The sequence below is a fragment of the Malania oleifera genome, chromosome 5 (assembly GCF_029873635.1).
Source record: "Malania oleifera isolate guangnan ecotype guangnan chromosome 5, ASM2987363v1, whole genome shotgun sequence".
Classification (NCBI taxonomy): domain Eukaryota; kingdom Viridiplantae; phylum Streptophyta; class Magnoliopsida; order Santalales; family Ximeniaceae; genus Malania; species Malania oleifera.
In genome coordinates, this window is record NC_080421.1 from 46306972 (window position 1) to 46330656 (window position 23685).

The 23685-nt window shown below is 36.5% G+C and overlaps 1 protein-coding gene across 3 annotated transcripts in view; it reads right to left on the reverse strand.

Moving 5' to 3' along the window:
- The window catches only part of LOC131155149 (uncharacterized), a 127268-nt gene that overhangs the window by 54807 nt on the left and 48776 nt on the right, over positions 1–23685 (reverse strand). For all 3 annotated transcript variants that reach the window (XR_009136753.1, XR_009136754.1, XM_058108087.1), the window contains exons 7-11: positions 13689–13888; positions 13067–13570; positions 11178–11274; positions 10891–11085; positions 10708–10797 (exon numbers count right to left, since the gene is read on the reverse strand). Coding sequence is in view for 1 of the 3 variants with exons in the window: in XM_058108087.1 (XP_057964070.1) it covers positions 10708–10797; positions 10891–11085; positions 11178–11274; positions 13067–13570; positions 13689–13888 (1086 nt within the window). In the remaining 2 variants the exon portion in view is untranslated. The remainder of the gene's footprint in view (positions 1–10707; positions 10798–10890; positions 11086–11177; positions 11275–13066; positions 13571–13688; positions 13889–23685) is intronic.

The following is a 23685-nucleotide window of genomic DNA, read 5'->3' on the forward strand; positions in this document are numbered from 1 at the left end:
GCATGTAGCATCATTTCTTTTGTTATATCGTTGGCTCTCTTAATTAAGCCAATTGAATTAATATTAGATGTTGATAAAAATTTCTTTTGCCTATTGCTCCTACTGATGCATTCCCCATCACCCAAACCATTATGGGTAGTTCACTCACAAGTGTAAGGGGTGGAAGGCATTGTCATTGACTTCTCCTTGATACAGATTTATCATTTTCAGATAAAGTTTGTGCATTGCAATATTATTCATATAGTTTGTGAGTTTACTTTGTGTAGTACTATAGAAGAGTTCTTTTTTCCCTAACGAGATAGGTTATTTTGGTCTATTCATGAAAGGCAAGGTGAACAATCCTAGTCCAAATTTCAAAGATTGATTAATCTATGATGGCATTAGAAAGTTAAAAAATAGAATTAATTGTAAAGAAATGTTGAAAGCATTGGTTGATCAATGAACTACTTTGTTTTACCTCGATTCAAAAGAACTTTTATTATTATTATTATTATTATTATTATTATTATTATTATTATTATTTAACGTTGATGCATGATGATTGATAAGGTACATGAATATATGTTGTGACATGGGATTGAATAGATTACAAGTCCTAATAATTGAATTTGTTGACTATATTGCTTTTTCGATTATGAACCATAGCATGTTTTATCATTTTCATTTGATCCTAAGATTGATGTAGTTTTCAATTCTTGATAATTTAGACAAAGAGCTTGGGAGGAAAATATAGTTATTATTTATTTACTTGCTTAACTGCTAGGAAGTAAGGTAGTTATCACGAGAACTAAGGACCAGTTGGGCCAATAAATTTTGTTGATGGGGTTTTCATTCAATATCTACTAATTCTTGGATTAAAAATTCATGGGATATGAAAGTTTAGAGTATATAACTTTCTTGGATTATTAAAATCCTCTGTTTGAAACTATTGTACATTTCTGCAATTGCAATATTGTAGATTATCAATGCACATGAAAGATTACTAAGATATAATCTATTGTTGCATAAGATACATGCTAAATAATGGAACGAGATGCAGTGTCTGAGAAAGTGACTAAGAGTTATTATTATTATTTTTCAAATAATTAGTTGAAATGATTTTTTGACTGTGAATATTTCTAAAATGCCATGATATATATTTTTACTTAAGAGCAAATGTTTGGCCCAAGGTCTTAAATTTCGATTTCAACTCAAATTTCGAAGCTACAAAAGTACGGAAATTTTGAAGGAAATTTCGATTTTAAAAAAATCCAGAATCTACAAGTGCTATTTATTTCCTCATTATCAAGTTTAACTTTGTCTCCAATATTCCTCCTACTATTACTAAAATTACATTTCATATATTCTGTCTTATTTCTACTTATCCTAAAGCCTCTAGATTCCAAAGCTTCTCTCCGTAATTCTAACTTAGCCTCTACTCCACCACTAGTTTCATCAATCAATATAATATCATTTGCAAACAACATACACCATGAAACCTCATTTTGAATAATCTTAGTAAGTTGGTCCATCACTAAAGCAAAAAGATAAGGGCTCAAAGCAGATCCTTGATATACATCTATAGTGATTGGAAATTCTCTAGTTTCTCCCTCTATAGTCCTTACATTAGTCATTACTCCATCTTACATATCCTTAATGACATCAATATACCAACTACATACACCCTTGTTTTCTAAAACCCACCATAGAACTTCCCTAGGTACCCTATCATATGCTTTCTCTAAGTCAATAAATACCATATGCAAGTCCCTTTTCTTTTCCCTAAACTTTTCAATTAATCTTCTTAAAATATATATAGCTTCTGTGGTAGATCTCCCAAGTATAAAACCAAATTGATTTTCTAAGACCTTCGTTTCTAGCCTTAATCTTTGTTCAACTACCCTTTCCCACAGTTTCATCGTATGGTACATAAGTTTAATCCCACGATAGTTCTTACAATTTTGAATATCTCCTTTATTTTTGTATATAGGTATTAAAGTGTTTTTCCTCCATTCATCTAGTATTTTCTTAGTCTTTATAATTGTGTTAAATAAATTAGTTGATCATATACTTCTGTTATCACCTGAACATTTACAAACCTCAATTGGGAAGTTATCCAGTCCTATAGCTTTTCCTTTTGATCAATGCAAATTTACAATAAAAGAAGAATAGAGGTGGCAATGTATCACAAATCACAATCTAAATATGCTAAGATAATTGTGAACTAGTTGTTTTTAATAAATTATACTCATCTTGATATAGCATATGCAGCTTATAGACTCTATTGATATAATCAGCATCTTAACTGAGACTATTAAGATATTTAAGAGAGATCGTGGATTATGGTATATCATGTGTAGTGGATTTAAACCACTAGGTAGAAAGCTAGTGTGTGACTCATCAACTAAACCGAAGGTCAAAGATGATGGTAACCCAACCTATGTGATTGAAGATCCCATGAAGTAGGTTCATATGGGTAATAACAAGTCCTCTATTGACCAACTATATATTATCATTGAGTTTATAGATGCCCGTTCCTATGGTGAGGATAGTGTGAAACTGCAATCTGCAAGGTTAAGCAGTTGCTCTTAATGAATTTTGTTGCCATTATAGGTGGTGTGCTTGATTGCAGTGCACACTTGATGGGTTCACCTATACGAGTGTCGAGTGGGGCCGCTTCAATGTAATCTTAGGCAGGATTGCTAGAGCATTCATGAAAAGCAAGCAAGGCGCATGGCCTATTCACTCTAATCTGCGTTGAACAGCTAATCTTAAGATTGTAATCTAGATGGTACGCTTGTTTGACTTACAATAGGAATTATGGTTCATAGAAACTTAATATTTCACCAATTTTCGCGGGTCAACACTCATCTTCGAAGCTCTGGTTCATAGCCCAAAAGTCATCAAATACGATACATTACAGTTTAGTTGGATAACCCAAATATTCTTCAATCTTTTGAAATAGAGGGGGACTGTTGGTATTTTCTTTAAAGGTATTTCAAAAGCCTTTACTACCCCTCCTCTAATGGTCATTTAAATATTTTATTTAGTTTTATTTATCGTTATAAAATAGTTTTGACCACTGTGGTTAACCCTTTTTGTGACCTTTTTTGACCATTTTAAAATTAGTTGTTTATATATATAAAGATAAAGATATATAAGAATGAAATTGCTAGTTCTTTCTTTTTCCTCAAAAAATTTTTCTATCTAGAAAATTCTTTTATTGCCGATACAATCGTGATATCTTTCCTGTAGTCATTGTTGAAATATCTCAATCTGGGATAACCAAGTCGTGTTGTTCCAGTCTCCTAATTGGTGAGTGTATGCCAATTGGAAGGGTTGTTGTATCCTGGTGGTAGATGCCAACAAGCCTTCCTCACTATATTGGAGGGGCGAAATCTTCCCTAACCGTAGTGACACGCATACCTCAACTGATAAGTTTTCTTAATTTTATTTTTCGCATCTTGTTTTCATATTCATTTTTCCAACACCAACATCCTCCTCCCACATAATTGAGATAAGAGACTAGGTTCTTTAGCTCTTTCAGAACCTTCTCCTTTTTCTATGCATACATTCTAGGACTCAAAGCCAATCTTGCCTCGGCTCCAGATAAAGGCCTTAATTTAGAAGAGCTTTCGCTATCCAGATGGAGTAAGTGGCAAAAGGTGTAGAATTAGTAACACGAATAAAATGAATGAAGAAATATTTAAAAGAAAAATCCCTAGAAAAAAACTAAATCACAAACTCTTTGGTCACTCCCATCTGAAAAAAATGAAGCACATTGATCAAATGAGCAAGCCATTGGTCTCTCTCATTAAGGTTCCTCACAAAATAAAAATCCTAAGAATGCCCACCTTTTTGCAAGGGAAAGAAAGTAGAGACATGGAGAATCTTTAGAAAAATAAAATCAATAGAGGCGAGGTGCGATGACAACTAAAAGAGCCTTCCTAGTCCAACGATCCTCTAGGAAGCGAATTTTCTCCCCATTTCCAACACTATATTGAACAAGAGGAATAAAATGATTGATAAATTTGAGACACAAATTTCTAAGGACTCAAATAAGTAAACGTAATAATAACGCAACTTTAGCATCCCACCATTTTGACAAAATTCAAATTTACTCGTATTACTTTATTCCAAAGAGAGTTAGGTTCTAAAGTAAGCTCCACAACCACTTCCATCACCAATTTTTGGAAACCAAGTTACCAAGAGCAAACCCCCCCCCCCCCCCCTTTTTCTGGCCTGCTTGGAGTTGCCCAACTAACAATATGTAATCTATATCACACTCACCCCTACCACCGGAAATCCATTGCTAATCTATTAGCCACTTCCATTGGAATTTTGGAGAAAGACAAATAATATAGGGATATAGAAGAGAGGAGACAGACAAGCATGAACAATAGTAATGCAGCCACCAAGAGTGAAAAAACCTCCTTTGCACCTATCCAACCTTTTAGCAACTCTATCAAAAAAAGGGGTCCCCAAAACAATTAGCAGTAGAGCTACCCCCTAGGGGAAGACCTGTAACAACCCGGGAAATTTTAAACAATTTGAAATAATAAGGAAGATAGAAGGGAAGAAAGATTAAACTCGAAAAGGTGGCAGCAAGCATTCGTCGACGAACAGACTGGTCTTGTTGACGAATGTTTGTCTCGGCTCATGGACGAAGGTACGTGTCTCGTCGACGAGGAATTACCGAGAGGGGGGGGGGGGTTTTCATGACTGAAATTCGCCGACAAGTTGTCTGTCTCGTCGACGAACTGTGTACTAGGACTCGTCAACGAATCCATGTGTCTCGTTGACGAATCCCCGGGTATAAATAGTGGATTCTTTTCATTCCAGCACGAAATTTCTACATGTTTCCCTTCTCTCTCTAAAACCTTCGGCCATACCACCTTCTCTCTTCGATTTTGGGCCGGATTTAGCTTGGTTTAACGATTGGAAGCTACCACGAGACTCCTGGGAAGATTCTCTGCAATATAGGCGGAGTGGATCTTTGATTTGAGTAGTTCGGGAAACATCCCAAAACCAAGGTAAGTGAATTATTTTGGAATTTCTTTAGTAAATATTGTCATTTGGAGCCTAGGAAGTATTACAAGGGTGTTTTACTAAGATTTGAGGAATTTGGAATTTTTGGATTAGAGGGTCTCATTTTGTTGATCTTGGGTTGAATTTCGAGGAGCAAGGGGAAATATTTTATAATGGCTTTTTCATAATTTTAAACGACTAGTTTCATATATGAATTTTTATATACATACAAGTATAATTTTCTAAACCTTATTGGTATTGAAAATAATTTTTTTAGGTAGATAAATTATATTGGGAAAAATCGCGTGGTTGAAACCATTTTTGATAATTAAATTATTGTGATTAATGTGGAATGAGGAATTATTGAGATTGCGAATATTGTTTGGTTGTGAAGTCTGCCTGGTTAAATATACTGATTGATTGCGAATACCGATGTTGTGTATACTGTGGTAGAATTGTGGATGCGTGGATTGATTGGTATGCGGTTGACTTGTGTTGTGGTTCATGTAAATTGCGATATAGCGTTGGCAGTGGTATGAGGAGGTCGTTATATCGTACCTGGTATAACCGTCATATAACGTTGGGAGTGGTATGAGGAGGTCGTTATATGGACGTTTATATTGGGAGGTAAACATTGACAGTGGTATGAGGAGGTTGTTTGCCTATTTACTATGAACGGAGTGTTGATTTGTATCCTGTGTGGTTTGATTAGTCCTGTGTGGACCAGTCCTATATGGACATAAATGCTGTGTGATTTGATTAGTCCTGTGTGGACCAGTCTTGTGTGGACATTGATGCTGTGTGATTTGATTAGTTCTGTGTGGACCAGTCCTGTGTGGACATTGATGTTGTGTGGTTTGATTAGTCTTGTGTGGACCAGTCCAATGTGGACATTGATGCTGTGTGGTTTGATTAGTCCTATGTGGACCAGTCCTATGTGGACATATATGCTGTGTTGATCCTGTGTGGATTGTTTATGATATGGGTGTATGCGTGAAATTCTGTGAAGTGATTGTGTTGGTTGTGTATGACTATTAATTCATTAAGTATTTTGGGTAAAGTAGATTACTCCACCCGAGAGCTTGCTGAGGAAGGCGAGTACTCTAGTAATTATTTATGGATACTAGAGTAGAGGGAAGCCATTTTTGTATGGGCGGGTGATCTTCCCCATTCTCGGTGACTTTACCTGGATACATAACCCGAGAGCTTACTGAGAAAGGTGAGTGCCTTGGCGTTAGCACTAGAGCAAAGGGAACCTACCTGTATGGGCGGCTAGATTTCCCTATTCTCGGAAACTAACAGAAAAATATTGATAGTTATGGGTGTGATTGGATGATAAAGAAGTTGACCTTGTGTGAATATGGGCATGATATCTGGATTACTTGTGGACTGTGTGTACACTTGAGATGAATATTTTAATTATATTATAAACACTTCAGCCACACACTATTATAAACTATTTTCTTCCTTACTGAGAGGTGTCTCACCCCGTCATATGTTAAATCTTTTCAGGTTATCCAAGTGATCGAGCTTAGATAGCTCCAGGGCGGGGTAGTTTTGTGAGTGGAATTGGAACAGATATGTTTAGTTTTATGTTTCTTTATATTTTATCCATGTTTGTAATATAGAGTACATGATCATATGTTATGAGTTTATTGATGTACAAATATAGAACTCTGGTATATTATATTCGAGGTTATGTTTATTATTATTTTCCGCTGCGTTAATGGTATCAGAGACGCATGTCGTTCTCTTAACACTCCGGGCCCCACGTGATGGGTCCGGGGCGTTACAAGACCTGTATAGTCCTATATCTCCTTCCACAAATCAAGGTGCATACACTTCCGTGGAATCTGAAATTCAATCAAAATCCACAGTAGCAAGACAATCAATGCATCTTCCTGAATCCATATCTCCTTCTGCTTGTCATCTATTTGGACTTGCCTAGGCTTGTCAAATAAATCTTGACAACCTTGGGCTGCTATAAGTAATTACTTCCATTCAATTTTTATGTAATAATCTGTGGCAACGATGAGGGAACCAAACTCTTGGGATTCATGGACTCCATCATAAAGAATTTTTTTCTTGATAGAATCCACCCTAAAGAATAAAACCGAACAGCAACAACAAATGAGACAAACAATGTATTGATGGGTCAGGTCATGGACAAATAACACCCCAACAACTTGGATAATGGACAAGATGACATAACAACAAGACAACACACCAGTAGCCTCAACTACCACCTGAAAGGAGGCATAGAAACAACAAAGTAGTCACTGCCATAGAGAATAGATTGTATGGCAAAACTGAGTGTGAGCAGACAACTATAATGCTAGAACTTTGGCCATGAAACATTAAAAACCTGGTATCATGGTTTATGGGGATTCAAACCATGACAAACCAATTCAGAGCCAAAACACAGGCCTTAACGATGCCTCATGCACTGGCACATGGTGAGGGAAACACCGGCTTGTGACTAGCATGTGAGGGCATGAGGGGGCATTCAGCAACAAGTTTTCAAATGGGGACAGATCAGCATTGTCTATGAAGGGTTGTGGTGTTGAGTTTTCAAAAGGTTGATGAGAGGATGTCAATTTGATCTGGCAGCACTGTTAGTAACTCTGACTGTGATAGTGTGATTCTGTTCTGTCAGAATGTGAACAGAACTCCTAGGGTGACAAGGCTTATGGCTAAGGAATTCAGGGTTTGTTTGATGGTGACAGTGGATCTATAGGGCTTTAGGTCTCAGAAGCATGCTCTTATACCATGTTGAAGTATTCTATTTGCTGAAGAACCTAACAAAACGATAGGTCTCTCCCCCTCTATTTATAATATAGGTCATTTACATCTAAAGGACAACCATACCTCACTAACATACACTCCCTAGCATACAGTAATAATACACAGTAACCAGTAACAAACTTTAAAATATCCAACTACCACAGATTAGCTACTGAGCTATGTGAAATTTTCACCATTCAGCTCTGTCTAGAGGACCATGTCCTTTGTTGGATTGTATCAACTGTTTTTTTCTAGCCACCTCAGTCCACCTCCTCATTGGGTTTCATCTTATTTGTAAGATCTTCAACTTGAATCAAACCACTATTATGCATTAAGGATTTCATTGTGCATAATTAAAAAATAATAATTTCAGACACATATTTCTACTTATTAAATAATGGAACATTGGAACTAATACATTTTTTATCAACAAAAAAAAAAAAATCAAAATTACAATGAAATGAGGATAAGAAATTCCACAAGAAAAAAGCACAAAAGAAACAAATTACAACCTTTGAACATCAAACAGCAAAAGACCCCCAAAAAGAATGAGCCTAAAAAGGAGCAAGAAAAATAAGAGCCTGTTTAGTTGTGGAAAACATTTTCCATTTTCTAATTTTTAGTTTTTCAAAGAATTATAAAAATTTTAGCTTATTTTTTAATTTTTCAAGATTCATATTAAAAGGTAGAAAATAAAGAGTTTGTTCACATGTGCAAAACAATTTTTCATTTTTTATTTCTAGATTTCAAAATAATCACAAAAAAGATAACTTGTTTCCAATTTTCCAAAATTTATACAAGGTAATATTTGGAATCATAGATTTTGAGGCTTGAATTTGGATTTTGTGTATTTAGAAGAAACTCTATGCATAATCCATACAAATTAAAGTCCAGATTTGAATTCCATGTTCCCATACGCCTAGAAATTTAAAAAAAGAAATAATGAAAAGATGTTTTCCAACTTTTCTAATATATATTTGGAAAATTGGAAAACAAGGTGGCATTTTTGTAATTATTTAAAAAATTAAATAAATGAGAAATAGAACTATTTCCGCAAGAAAATAGCACCAAAATTGTTTATTGTAGTTCATTTACTCCATAGAAATGATGTAAAAATGAAAAATTAACTAACTGCTTTTTGTAAATTTTTTGGAAACTAAAATGGAAAACAAAAACTGTTTTCCACAACTACATGAGTCCTATCTTTCTCCCAAAGTAATTTCGTAGAAGTCTTTTGATCTTTAAAAACTCTAGCATTCTTTTCTAGCCAAAGCAACCACAAGATTGTAAAAACAGAAGTGTACCAAAATATCCTCCTTCTCCTTCTTGAAGCCCCAAAACTTCATCTTCAAAAAATCCTAAATTTTGTAGTTGAAGCCACCCAAACCTCACCAAAGTACGAAAAAAAATTGAATAATGGAACTAATAATATTATGTGATAGTGGAACTAATAATAATGGTCTTAAATTTCCACGAAATTGTTGAAATTTCCGATTTCCGTCACCCTCGAAATCGAAATGGCAGTTGATTTCCATTTTACATAATTCCCATTGAAATTTCAACAAATCATTCGAAATGTATTGAAATCTCAAAATTTTAACAATAGAACAAAATTTCCTCGGAATTCAAATGAGAGATTTAGGAGCAAACTGAAATTTCTTTCTTAATTTATTTTATTTTTTTATTGAAACAAAAAGAATATTGCAAAGGATTTAAAAATTATATGAAAAAATAAACTTAGAACAACATTTTTTATCTAAGCATTCATGTCTAAATTATCATTATTTGTATGATAAATAACATTTAAATGATTTAGGAATTTCATTTACAACAAACAACAACAAAACCAAGCCTTAGTCCCACTAAGTGGGGTCGGCTATATGAATCCTTTTCTGCCAATTTATGCGATCATAAACCATTTCTTTTAATAGATTCAAGGATATTAAATCCTTAGTCACTATCTTCTCCCAAGTTATTTTAGGTCTACCTCTACTCCTTCTACTGCCCCCAACAGTAACTAAGTCAATCTTCCTCACAGGTGCACTATAAGGCCTACATTGTAAGTGTCCATACCATCGGAGTCGTCCTTCCCTTATCTTATCTTCTATAGGAGCTACACCTAACTTACCACGAATATGTTCATTCCTTAATTTATCTTTCAATGTTATACCACTCATCCATCTAAGCATTCTCATCTCAGCAACTTTTACTTAGGAATTTCATTTGTATTAACTAAATATTTTTAATGCACATTATCTCATACAAAAATTATATTACAACTTTTCCACCTCATACACAACATAGAAGTTTCATAAAAGAATTCCATGACTTACTACTGATTTCCATTATTTTTTTTAAATTGAAATTGAAATTGACATTGAAATCAAAATTTTCGTACTTTTGGAGCTTCGAAATTTGAGTCCAAATCAAAATTTAAGACCTCGCTAATAATAGATTTCACATAATACTTATGTATAAACTCAGGCAACATAGTTCAAGATAATTGTGTCTCAAAAAAATGAAATAATGTATTTTAGCGAAACTAAGTATCCCACCTGTTTTTGCAAGTCATAATAACATGACTTCAATTACGGATGAAGGTTGGGTGGGCTGGCAATTACTTTTTAGGAAACTATATACGTCATTGTTTGATTTTGATTTTCTAATTTATTTTATATGGTTACTGCCCTTTACAACAAACTTAATACTTTTTTTAAATCAGTATTTAACAAACTTAATAGTTATCCCAATAAAAGACACTATTAAATTATTCAACCACAAGAAAAACATGTATTACACATTTCATATCATGATATAAATGGTATTTTGGAAAAAAACAAATTTATAGGTGGGTATTGAAAGAAACTGATACTAAAAAACTTCAGCGGAACTGTTGCACAAGATAAAGTTATTTACACTTTCAAGAGAAAGAACTCGACAAATTGTTGCAGTTGTCCATATTGATAGTGCAAAAGCTTCCTCTGCAGCAGCTAACTTTGCTTTGACCTTGAACAATTAATCATTTTCAATTTTTTAGTAATATGTAAATATATTTATGAAGGAGCCAAGTCTAACAATGGCCATAACCAAATATCATACCTCAGATGGTTCCAGTGAATCCTGCAATACCATATCAAGATATTTTTCATTAAATCCAAGAGCAGAAATGGGAAGTCGTCTATACTCAATAGCTTGTAGATGTTCAAGGGGCCTGAAAACTATTTCACTTCCCCTTGCTGGAATAGGCAGGGCATGATAACCACAAACTATCTGTAGCAAACCATTTTTATGTTCCTAGAAAAAACATTACGGGAAGGAAATCAATCACAATCCAAATATCAAGATTATAGAATAAGTTTCCAACAGGACCAGCAAAGTATACTAACCCTAGCCCATTCCATTATTATATCATCCCCATATTCTTTTTCACAACTCACGAAAATTTCATCATCATCATCTTCTGATCCAGTGCTTCTTGATGGACTGTCAAAAAGACAACAATATACACAGATGAAGTACATCAGATTGAAAACAGGAAAACAACTGGGAAGTTAAGAACACGGCTATGGTCTTAAATTTCCCTGTTTCACTTTCTGCCACCCTCAAAATCATAAAGGGAGTGAATTTCCATCTTAAAGTCATTGAAATCTCGATATTTTTTTGGAATTCGTTAATATTTTGGTTATAGAACAAAATTTCCTCAAAATTGAAATTTGAGTCACAAAACCCTCCAATACTAGACTCAAAAGTACCATTTTTGTCAAAACTTGACGGACATTTTAAGGGTTTGACAATTCTTATGCAAAATTTTAGCAAATTCAAGGGCTTTCATTGAATAAATCTATCTTGATCTATATGAGATTTTAAGTGCTTGAAGTTTGAACAAAGCTTTAAAAAGTTGCATAGAGAATGAACTAATATTTTGTTGATTATGAATTCTATCTTGATAGGGAGGTCTCGGAACTCTCTTCTTATGTTGTACTTGTTAGAGGGTAATCGTCCTAACATGAGGAGGGACTATCAATTGTTGGTTCTTGACTCTTTGGAATATTCTTGCAAGTCTTTTTTGAGTTTTTTATCCAAGAAAATCTGTCTTTTCTGCTTCACTGTTCTCTTTGGAAGGCCAAAGACCCCTCTAAGATTAGGGCTTTTATTCATTCAGCGGTTCTTAATAGAGTTAACACTATCAATCTGTTGTAAAGTTTTATCTCCAGATATTTGTTCTTTATGTTTTGAAAGTTCAGAATCTGCTTCTCACCTGTTTCTTCATTGTTCATGTTCATGGAGGGTCAAGAACAAATTATTTGGAGTGTTTGGAGAGAGATGGAGTAGTCCAAAGTGGGCAGAGCATTCGTTAACAATCTCTTTAAGGGTTAGAGGAGTAGATCTCTTTTTAAGGGTTAGAGGAGTAGAGATGGTTCTGCTATGTGGACGAGTGAGTTTTTTGCTGTCTCATGGGGTACTTGGTTGGAGAGGAATGCTCATTTTTTTCTTGGTGAAGAGGATGTCTTGCTCTATGCTTTGGGACAGGATTTAATATATGCAGTGTTGTGGGCTTTTGCAGCTTGATTGATTGAAGGTTTTTCATTTTCTGATCTTCAGCATGATTGGTTGGCTGCACTGTTTTGATGTTTTCTCTGGTTTTTCTTTTTAGTTTTCTTCTCTTCTAAGAAGGATTTCTTGCGCTCCTTGTATTTTCTCTTCTCTTCAATAAAACTTCGTTTTCTGTAAAAAAATGAATTTCATTTAGATTAATTGAAGGTTTTAATATCCTTATTGTTTAACAATTATTGCACATTATACATCATATACTAGTCAACTATTAACTTTATTTTTCAATTTTCTCTTCTCTTCAGTAAAACTTCTTTTTCTGTAAAAAAATGAATTCATTTAGCTTAATTGAAGGTTTTAATATCTTTATTGTTTAACAGTTATTGCACATTATACATCATATACTTGTCATCTATTAACTTTATTTTTCAATATTTAGTTCAAAATCATGGATTATTGTGTCTTTTAACAGTTTTCAGAATTTCATACAATTTCCATCTCTTAGTAATAATTTCCATAACTTTGCAATCGAAATTGAATTTTTTGTCAAAAATATCGATATATGTCATAATTCTTGGTCTCTGCAACAAATCCAAAAACAGATATACTTTCAGGATTCACATAAGAGACAGATCCAAATACAATAAAGTAAATAGAAATGCACCCAAAATAGATTTATCTAGCTAAATGGTACAGCAGACCATAGAAATAAGAAATGGAGTACCTAAATGAGGATTCAGAACTACCAAGATGCTCCAATGGATGGTTCTTGGAGCAGAAATGTGTCCCAAACTCAGGAGAAGTTGGGCAATTCTCATAGCCTCCATTCATTCTCTCTAAACAATCAGAGTGAACTTCCGAGGCCTCAGAAGCATAATCATCAAAATACAGCACATTTTTTCCACCATCTTTATCTGTTTCTTTTACTTGACTAAAATCTGAAGCCTCACTAGCAGTAGCACTTTCAGGCGAGTGAGGTTCCCATCTCCTTGGTGAAGAAGATCTAGCGTCATCATCTAATCTAATGCCAGCAGCAGCAGCAGTCAGGGCTACTGCGCTGTCAACAGGTATGGCAGAAGCCCTCCAATCAGCAAAACACTCCCTATCAGGAGAGTCAATATTCTCATTCGTTTGATCATGCAGTTTGGACATTGAGGGGACATAATCAGAAAGAGTCATCTCTTTAACAAACTCCGTTATCCGATTCAGTCGTTCCTCTGCAATGATGCTGCAGCAGGCAGTTGACACATAGTGGACAGCAACACATTCAGTCTAACTTTAAATCCATGACAAACACCAGGCCACGTAATGTGGCAATTAATATTGTAAGTGAAATCATGACTAACCTGTTCAACATCTCATAATGCAACTCAAAGAAAGGAACTCTTGTTAGTATACAATAACAGCGAGGTGCAGAAACCAAAAAACGGCTGCATCCTCGAGGTGATTGGGAAAGGGGTGAAAAGCCACCTAAGATCCCAGGTGGTCTCTGAACGATTTCCTCTACGTGTAAGCAAATACCATAAAGTGTTGCATAATCTGCTACCTGATCAAAGCCACAGAATTCTTCAGCTATCACACTACTGTCCAAAAAATCCATTATGCTGCAGGCGAAAGCCGAAACTAAAACAAAATTCACACAATATAAAACATGCATGTTTGGAACACACCAAGAAATCAAGCATTCTGTTCACAATTACAAAACATGTCCAATAAATGAAAAAAAATGAGCAAGTATTCAAATGCGTAACTGCAAAATTTCAAAAACAATATTTGATAATCCCTTCGAGGAACTGCACAAAGTGGAGTTTGACACCCTTCTCAAACTTCACACCATTATAAAGTTGTAGTCACTCCACTACAACTATTAGATCTTCCCCTCCCCTTCCCCATTCCCACCCCCTTTATTCCTCTTGTTGGGAACTCCAAGCATTCCTTGCATGCACCAATGGTAAATCCACAGGCCACAAACCCATATTGTCACTAAAATTACGAAAATTTAATAACTGCCTCTACCCAGGAAGATAATTTTAAAGCTGTATTCAGTCTTTTTTTTTTTTTTTTTAATAAAAGAAAATATATTAAGAAAGAGAATGTAAAATCATATCATGGATACTAAATAATCAAAAAGAAGATAAAAAACAAAAGTAAGAACTCAAAGAAGAAAAAATAAAAATAAAAGCAAAATAAAAAATCTGCTATTATCAGCCAAGAAAACCCCTTTTAATTCCTTCACATCATAGTTCGCCAAACACTTCAAATTAGCTAGTTCACCTTGACCCTTCTTCACCTTAATTTCGCCCCCATCATGCGATTCACGCCTAACTTTATTTCCTTCTTGATCAAACAACATAAGGCCAAAGTCATCCAGTGAACTCTTAGTTTCAATGTCTTTTCCAGAAATTTCTTTGACTGGAATAGGCAGAATCTCATCCCTAACCTTATGTTCATATTTAGTAACCTCATTTTCAAACATATTAATTCCCTCTAAGCCTTCTAAAGGAGGCAGCGGCACATAAGATCGACCCCTGAGGCGATCAGTATAAGAATCGGTGGGAAATCCATAATGATCCTGAATATGATCCAAAAGTAAATCTTTTCGGATTAAAGTTAACTATTCCCTACACCATCCTCATCCTAAACATCTTCCCATCTCTTACCATCCTTGCACAACTTTGCCCTCTCACTGCCTCAACTATACTTAGAACACCTTTGAAATCTCTCTTAATAATTTGTGTTTTCTCACATGACAAATCTCACTTTTCTCCATAAAGTTTCCTCCCTTCAAAACCTGTTTGCACTTCCTTGTGGTGGGTGTAAACCTTTCCACTTCTCGAATTATCCGAATTGTGACTACCTTACCAGCTAGATTTCTAATAGACCCAGCAATGAGGTCCTGGTTTTCACACTCCCAAAAAATTAAGATTCTTAGAAACAGAATCCCCCTTTTCATCCCTAAAACTCCCCCTATTATCATTCTTCTCCAGGTGAGATGAAGCAACATGACTTCCTACTTTTGTTGCCTACTCTTTACTGTTGTCAGAGTACCCCTCCTAATGACCAATGAGGATGTTGGTCAAAGAGGAGCACAACTTAGGGCCGATTGGAACACCCTGTACCTTGTTCGAAGATGAAAGCAATTCATCTTGCTTCTGCTCTGAAGAACTCTGAACTCCTGTAACCTCTCGTGACTTGGGCGGAAGGGCTTCCTTATGGTTAGGGACCTGTGAAGACTTTTGGGCCTGTCCATCAGCTTGACCCATCTAGGCTTTTTCACTACCCAAGCCTAGTGTTAATTCATAAGATTGCCCCTGGGCCTCTTTAACCAGCAAGCCCATAAAGAATTTAAAGGATTTTTTTTATTTCGAGCAACAGGTCCAAGTCTATATTAATCAACAAAACAGGCCTAGCCCACTCAATCTTCATCAAGCCAGCACCCCTGCAAGAAACCCTAGCCACCTCTGATCTCTGCTGCTCAGCCAGGAGTGATGCCCTTACTTCCATTGATTGATTGTGCCGTGCGTAACTGACTGAATGAACTTCTCTTGAATACTTACCCCACAAGCACAGATCACCTACTAAACACTCTTAAAGATCGATCAACCGCCACCATCACCTATGCTTCCAGAAATGATCCAACTCCATAAGCAATTTTCTTTCATCTTGTTATCTGCTGCATTAGAGCCTGACTGACATGAGCTTTCCAGAGCAACAAAAGCATCCCCAAATCGAGACCAGCCATCCCCTTTCAGCTCTTCAGGAACAAAAATGGAATACCTTTTAACCCTCCATTCATGCCCTATTTCCATGAACTTCCCTGCCCTAATCACATGAATCCCCATCCAGTAATCGATATAGCCCACTCAGAATCTTTGAAAACCTTTGCTCAACCTACATGCAGGAGACAAGAACCCTTGAGAAAACCATGAAGCTGCAACTGAAGAGAATCGTACCCACCGATTGCACTTACGGTTCTTCTCAAGAAACAGAGCTCCAACTATCCCTACCTTATCCAATCTCAGATTGAAGGACTTCCCTTCGATCTTTATTAAACAAACCCCCACCATCAATTCTTTTTAGCGGCATGATACTAAGCAAAGGAGAGAGATGTGAAGAGAGGACTTTTCGCGAGAGAGAAAACCATCACGGAAATCCTGCTATGAGTACACTTTCTGGGTCAGAGCATACACCTCCACTAAGCTGTATACAGTTTTAAACTAATTAATTCATAAAAGATCCACAAAAAACGATACTGTAATATGCACAGGCATGGTAATTAAATCCCCCACCCCCCACCCCTTCCTTTTGCTTTTTTTCGCACAACTTCAAATATTCCTTGCATGCACCAATGGTATATCCACAGCGCCCCAAGGCCATATCGCATTAAAATCAGAAAAAATTAATAGCCTCTTCAACTTATAAAAAACTTAAAGTTACATTTTGCTTTAAATCAATTAATTTATAAGGATACTTTACAGAAAAAGGCACTGCAATATGCACAGGCAGTTTAATGTAGCTTCAAATGCTTCTCAGGAATTAAAATCGTCATTTATTTATTTATTGTTGATAAGCAAACAGACGCATTAGAGAAAGAAAGACAAGTACCGAAAAAAGATGAAAAAGAAAGAAGCGAGAATAAGATATCCTCCCAAAACACAAGGAAAACAACACGACATAAAACCAAAAATAAATTAATAACAACAACAACAACAACAACAATAATAATAATAATAATAATTACAATGAAGCTTTACTGGAGCAATTGTAAACAGTCCTGTCCTGCTACACATCTGCCATAGGTATATGCCCAGAGACACCATTCAGCAAACACCACAATGATGCCAGAACCACTCAACTCCAAAGCAAATTAAGAGAAGTAGCCACACTCATTCTCTCCATCCAAATACACCAAATAATAGAGATACACAAAATCAAGCACCGCCACAAAGCTTTTCTCTCCATCCCCTTTCTAAACCTCCTAAACATCAGAGTACAAAAGGCCTCCAAAGAGGAGAGACAAACCCAGTTCTAGCCAAAAATACCAAACAAATTACTCCAAGAGCCCAAAAGAAATGACAATGTAAGAACAAATGTGAACAAGTTTCCCCACTCTTAAAGCAAAAGACACACATTAAGTCTTGTCAGGTCTTAGTTTCAAGCAAGTCATTAGTATTAATATTCTCCAGGATCACAGCCCACATAAAGGACTTTTATCGTTTACGGAACTTCAGCTTTTCAAATGCAAGAGCAAAGGCCAAAAGGAATAGCATCGGGATCATGAAATGAGAAAAGAAAGACATGCTAGAACATTCAAACTCTTTTATCTCTCCCCAACTGGAAACGAAAAGAACCACATTAATCAAAACGGGAAAGCTCATTAGTGCCTCTCTAATTAAGGTTCCTAACAAACTTAAAATCCCAAAATGTCCACCCTCTTGCGAGAGGAGGAAAGCAGAAACAGGGGTATCATGAAAAGTAGAGCCAAAGGAGCCTCCCCAATTCAATGATCCTCCAAAACCAGGTTCACTCCCATTACCAACACAGTATCAAACATTAGGGGGTAAAAAAGGTGATAAATCTAAGAAACAAATTTCCAAGGACTCAAATAAGAAATACAGGAATTTAAATCATCATGCGCTCAGCTTTGCTTGCATCCATCCCAGTGAATACAAATCACTTAAGAAGCATGCAACCAATAAAATATAAAGCAACCACCTGAAGAACCTTTCCCACTCAACAAGCCGGGACAAGAACATGATGTAACCACCTATTTTCTTCAGCCAAGTTCAAACAACAACAACAAAACACAGGCAGCAGGCTCACATAATCAATTACTGCAGTAGCTTAGAATTTTCCATATAGGCATGCACACGCACATGCATGGGTGAAGATAAATTTTTTTTGATAAGTAAAAAGTTTATTGATATAAAAAATGAACACCAAGTACACAAGGAGCGTACATGGGGTAAACAAATCAAAAAAAGAAATTACAAGAATCTAGTAAATCAAAAACAGAAGAAAATGATCAGTTTGCAAAGCAGCCAACCAATCCATCAAAGTTGTAAAGAAAAATAGCATCAGGTCAGAGATGGATCTTTCCTTATCTTCAAAACACCTTCTATTTCTCTCTCTCTCCAAAGACACCACAATAAACAATGAGGAACTATCAACCAAATAAACCCATTTCAATAACGACCAAATCTACCTTCCCAACATGCTAGAAGTCCCACTACAGATTGCAGCATAACCCAGCTCACTCCAAACAAACCCAACACCATCACCCACAAGTCCATTGCAACCGGACAACGAATAAAAAGATGATCAACCGTCTCATTATTATACTTGCACATGTAGCACCAATCCAATATCCAAACCTTTCTTTTTCATAAATTGTCAATTGTTAAGCATTTCCCTAAAGCAGCAGTCCAAATGAAAAAAGCTACTCTAAATGGAATTTTCTGTTTCCAAATACTTTTCCAAGGAAAGCCACAATCTTTGGAGCCCATTAAAATACCATAATAACCTTTAACCAAGAAGCCCTTCTCTCTATCAGATTTCCAGCACATCTTATCCTCACCAAACCCCTTCACCGATGCACCATATATGGTATCCATAAAACCAGTCAAGGCCTCTAATTCCTGAAGATGCATACCCCTAAAGAAACTTACATCCCAAAACAAGACTCCATTATCAAACTTCATAAGCTCAGCCACGCTAGCTTCTTTATCTCGGTAAAATCTATACAAATCAGGATAGCTGACTGCAAGAGACGTCTCACCACACCAATGGTCTTGCCAAAATTTCACCTTAGACCCATTTCCAATATCATAAAGAATGTGGCAAGAAAAAGAAGGCCATCCCCGACTAATATTTTTCCACAAGCCAACACCATGTGGACCATTAACAGGCCTAGTACACCAACCACCCCATTCACAGCTGTATTTCACCTCTATCACTTGCCTCCAACGAGCAGCCTTCTCCATCCCAAATCTCCATAACCACTTCCCAAGCAAAGCTTCATTAAACTGTCTTTACCTTCCTTATCCCCAAACCACCCGAAGAAATGGGAGAGCAAATAGTATCCCATTTAACCAAATGGAATTTTGGTTCATCACCAATGCCACCCCATAAAAAATTCCTTTGAAGTTTCTCAATACGGTTAGCCAGAGCAGCAGGAATAGGAAATAAAGATAGAAAGTAAGTGGGTAAATTAGATAGAGTGCTTTTAATTAACGTGACTCTACCTCCCTTAGATAAGTACAAAAGTTTCCACCCTGCTAACCTTCGTTCTATTTTCTCTAAAATTGGGTTCCATATTGTCTTATCCTTGAATTTGGATCCCAAAGGAAGACCCAAATATTTCATAGGAAGATTACCTTGTTTACAGCCAAGGACATGCAAGAATAAGTCAAAATTAAACACCGTACCAACAAGAACCAACTCTGACTTGCCCAATTTTATCTTTAAACCAAAGACCGCCTCAAACCACATAAGTATCACATGGAGAAACAAAATCTAATCCTGATCAACGTCACAAAAAATTAGAGTATCATCCGCAAAGAGAAGATGAGACACCACCGAAGGTCATCCCTCTATACGCCCCACACCAAAGCCTAACATGTGACCATCATGGACAGCTTTATCCAACATTCTCCCCAAGGCTTCCATAACCAAGACAAACAACAAAGGAGACAATGGGTCACCTTGTCTCAACCCCCTAGAGCTCTCAAAAAACACACAAGGAGTGCCATTTATCATAATGGAGAAACGAACTGTTGATATACAAAAGAAAATCCACCACCTCCATTTGGCAGAGAACCCACCCCGTTCTAGTAACTGCATAAGAAAACCCCAATTTACATGATCAAAACCCTTCTCAATATCTAATTTGCAAAGTAGCCCTAGCACCTCAGTTTTCAATCTACTATCAAGGCATTCATTAGCAATAAGTACAGGGTCAAGAATTTGCCTGTAAGCATTCTGTGAAGTTGAAATAATATCTTCCATAACCGTGCGAAGTCTGGTGGCTAAGACCTTAGCAATGATCTTATAAATTACATGCCACTTACACAGTAAACAGGATTCATCAAAGCTCACCTCATACCATAAAATTTTAACTTCTCATAGAACCAGATCAACAAATATCTTAACATTAAGCACCTAGTCATCCACATTGTCCACTCTCATTCTGCTAAAGCCTATCCCTAGTCACCCTTACACACACATTCACATGGCAAAAGATAAATTACATGCCACTTATACAGTAAACAGGATCCATGAATGTTCACCTCATAGCATAAGTTCTTAACTTCTTAGAGAACCAAATTAACAAAGTATCTTGACATCAACCAACTCATGATCCACATTTTCCACCCTCATTCTACTAAAGCCTACTCCTATTCACCTTTCTTTAAGAATTAGCTACTAGAAAGAACTCAGTATCTGTTACTAGCTTCTACCCATATAGCTCATCAGTGAACCAATGCTTGAGCACACCAACATTAGGCCCCCTAAGCCAAGGCACCCTGGACATGTAAAGCTAAACAATAAACACTCCAACATAATGATATGAAAAGTCTACTCCTCATGTCCGACCTCCCTGGTTTAGACATAGGAGTGTACGACAGGTAATGCACATAATATGGGCACAATCAACTTATCCAACGACAGATTTAGTAATATAGGGAAAAGTGAGCATAAGCTCAACCTGAGAAGGTAAGCTTACTTCCCTAGGATCCCATAAAACCCAAACTACGGTTTTGGGACTTCTAATCCGGGCGCAAATAGGGTTTCTCATCTATAAATAAGACTTGCGGCTCTAAAATATGACATCATACTTTCATATGCATTGTGTAATCAGAATGAATGATTTCTATATTTCTTGAATTAATTTTGTACAATCACAACTCTCTCTAAATAATACAAACCGTATATCAACAAGGAAAGAATTGCCTAAAATAGGAGCATGAAATCTGCCCAAGTATTAGGCTAGAAATCCCTATACAATCTTTAGTATCATTGACCCATTATTCTCAGGATTTCTAATAATCCTCGAGATTTCTACACCCCCCCTCAAGTTGGATCATAAATGTTGACCATATCCAACTTGTATGTGAAATCATCAAAACTTTGTCAAGGTAGTCCTTTGGTGAAGATGTCAGTTGTTTGTTCTTTGGTAGGAACATAAGTCATGCAAATGGTTCCTTCTTCAACCTTTTCCTTGATAAAGTGTCTGTCCACTTCTACATGTTTGGTCCAGTCATGCTGGACTGGATTGAGAGAGATGTTTAATGGCTACTTTGTTATCACAATAGAGTTTGATAGGGAACTTTACCGTGACATGCAACTCCTCCAAGAGTCTCCGTAACCACAATCCTTCACATATCCCTTGCGCCATTGCTCTAAACTCTACTTCAGCACTACTTCTGGCCACAACGTTCTGTTTTTTGCTTTTCTAAGTCACCAAGTTTCCCCATATGAATGCGCAGTACCTGGAAGTTGACCTTCTATCTTCTCCTGATCCTGCCCAATCAGCATCTGTGAAGACTTCTATTTCCTTGCTTTCACATTTTTTGAAGAATAGTCCTTTGCCCAGAGATCCCTTGAGATATTTAAGAATCATGTACACTGCTTCTAGGTGACTTTCCCTTGGTGAATGCATGTGTTGACTCACCACACTTACTGCAAATGCAATGTCAGGTCTAGTGTGTGATAAGTAAATTAGTTTGCCAACTAATCTTTGATACCTTTCTCGTTCAACAGGTTTTCCGATGTCTTCTCTTCTTTTTTTTGCTTCAATGGGGGTATTGCTTGGTTTGCACCCAAGCATCCCGGTTTCAATTAGGAGGTCTAGGACATACTTCCTCTGAGAAACACTGATTCCCTTCTTTGATCTAGCAACTTCCATCCCAAAAAATACCGCATTTGTCCCAAATCTTTTACCTCAAACTCAGTGGCCAAGACTTTTTTCAACCTATCCATCTCTGCTATATTGTCTCCAGTTAGGATGATGTCATCGACATATACAATCAGAATTGTATTCTTCCCATCTTCAGACTACCAGAAGAAGATAGTATGGTCTGATTGTCCTTGTCGATATCCTTGGCTCCTAATCACCTTTGTAAATCTATCGAACCAGGCTCTTGGAGACTGTTTGAGTCCACACAGGGACTTTTTGAGTTTGCATACTCTGTTTTCTTCACCCCTTTTACAAAAGCTTGGTGGTATTGTCATGAAGACTTCTTCTTCTAATTTGCCATTCAGAAAAGCATTCTTGATGTCAAGTTGATGGAGTGGCCAATCCAGGTTGGCTGCCAAGGCTAGGAGAACTCGAACGGTATTCGGTTTTGCCACAGGTGCAAAATTCTTTGTGTAGTCAATGCCATAGGTTTTAGTAAACCCTTTTGCAACAAGGCGGGCTTTGTACCGTTCCACTATCCCATCAGCTTTGTATTTCACTATAAACACCCATTTGTGGCCCACTGGTTTCTTTGCTCTCGATAGATTCATCACATCCCACATTCCATTTTTTCCAAGGTCCGCATTTCCTTTATAACTACCTCTCTCCATTAAGTCCATTCAGGGATCTCAAGTGTATCCTGAATATTCTTTGGAATTTTTATCTTTTCAAGATTAGAGGTAAAAGCACAGCACCCTATAGACAAAGTATTGTAAGACATGAATCTGGAAATGGGATGGAGAGTACATGACCAAGTTTGTTTTCTAAGAGCAATGGGTAAATTGAGATCATCCAATGCAGGTTTATCAAAGGAGGACTCAAGATTACTTGAAGACATTACATCATCAGGAGTGGATGAAGACTTATGATTGCTTGGATCTATCACCGGTTCCGATTCTTTTGGTGCCTCAGGTATGAGATTCTCTGTCCTTTAATTTTGACTTTCTTGAATAGACAAGTATCTCCTTGTTATATTGTTTTCCTACATCTCCCCCTGAATTCAAGTTTTCTTCTATATTTGGCAGATTAGAAGCACTTTCCAAGACAGGCTCAGTGTTTGGGACAAGATCAATGTTTGGGACTTGCTCAGGTTCAGTAATAAAGGTATTGAAGTCCAAAACTTGAGCTTCTTTACTACTCAAAGTCTCCCCCTAAAGCGAGGACTTTTGGAAGTAAGGAGTAGTTTCAAAGAAAGTAACATCAAGACTAACAAATACCCTTTTTGTTGCAGGATCATAACATTTGTACCCTTTTCGGGTAGGAGAATAGCCAAGAAAGACACACTTAAGGGCACATAGATCCAGTTTATGTCGATGATGTATATGGAAAAAAGCAGTGCAACCAAACACTTTGAGAGAGAGATTTGAGTTGAGACGAGAGTTTGG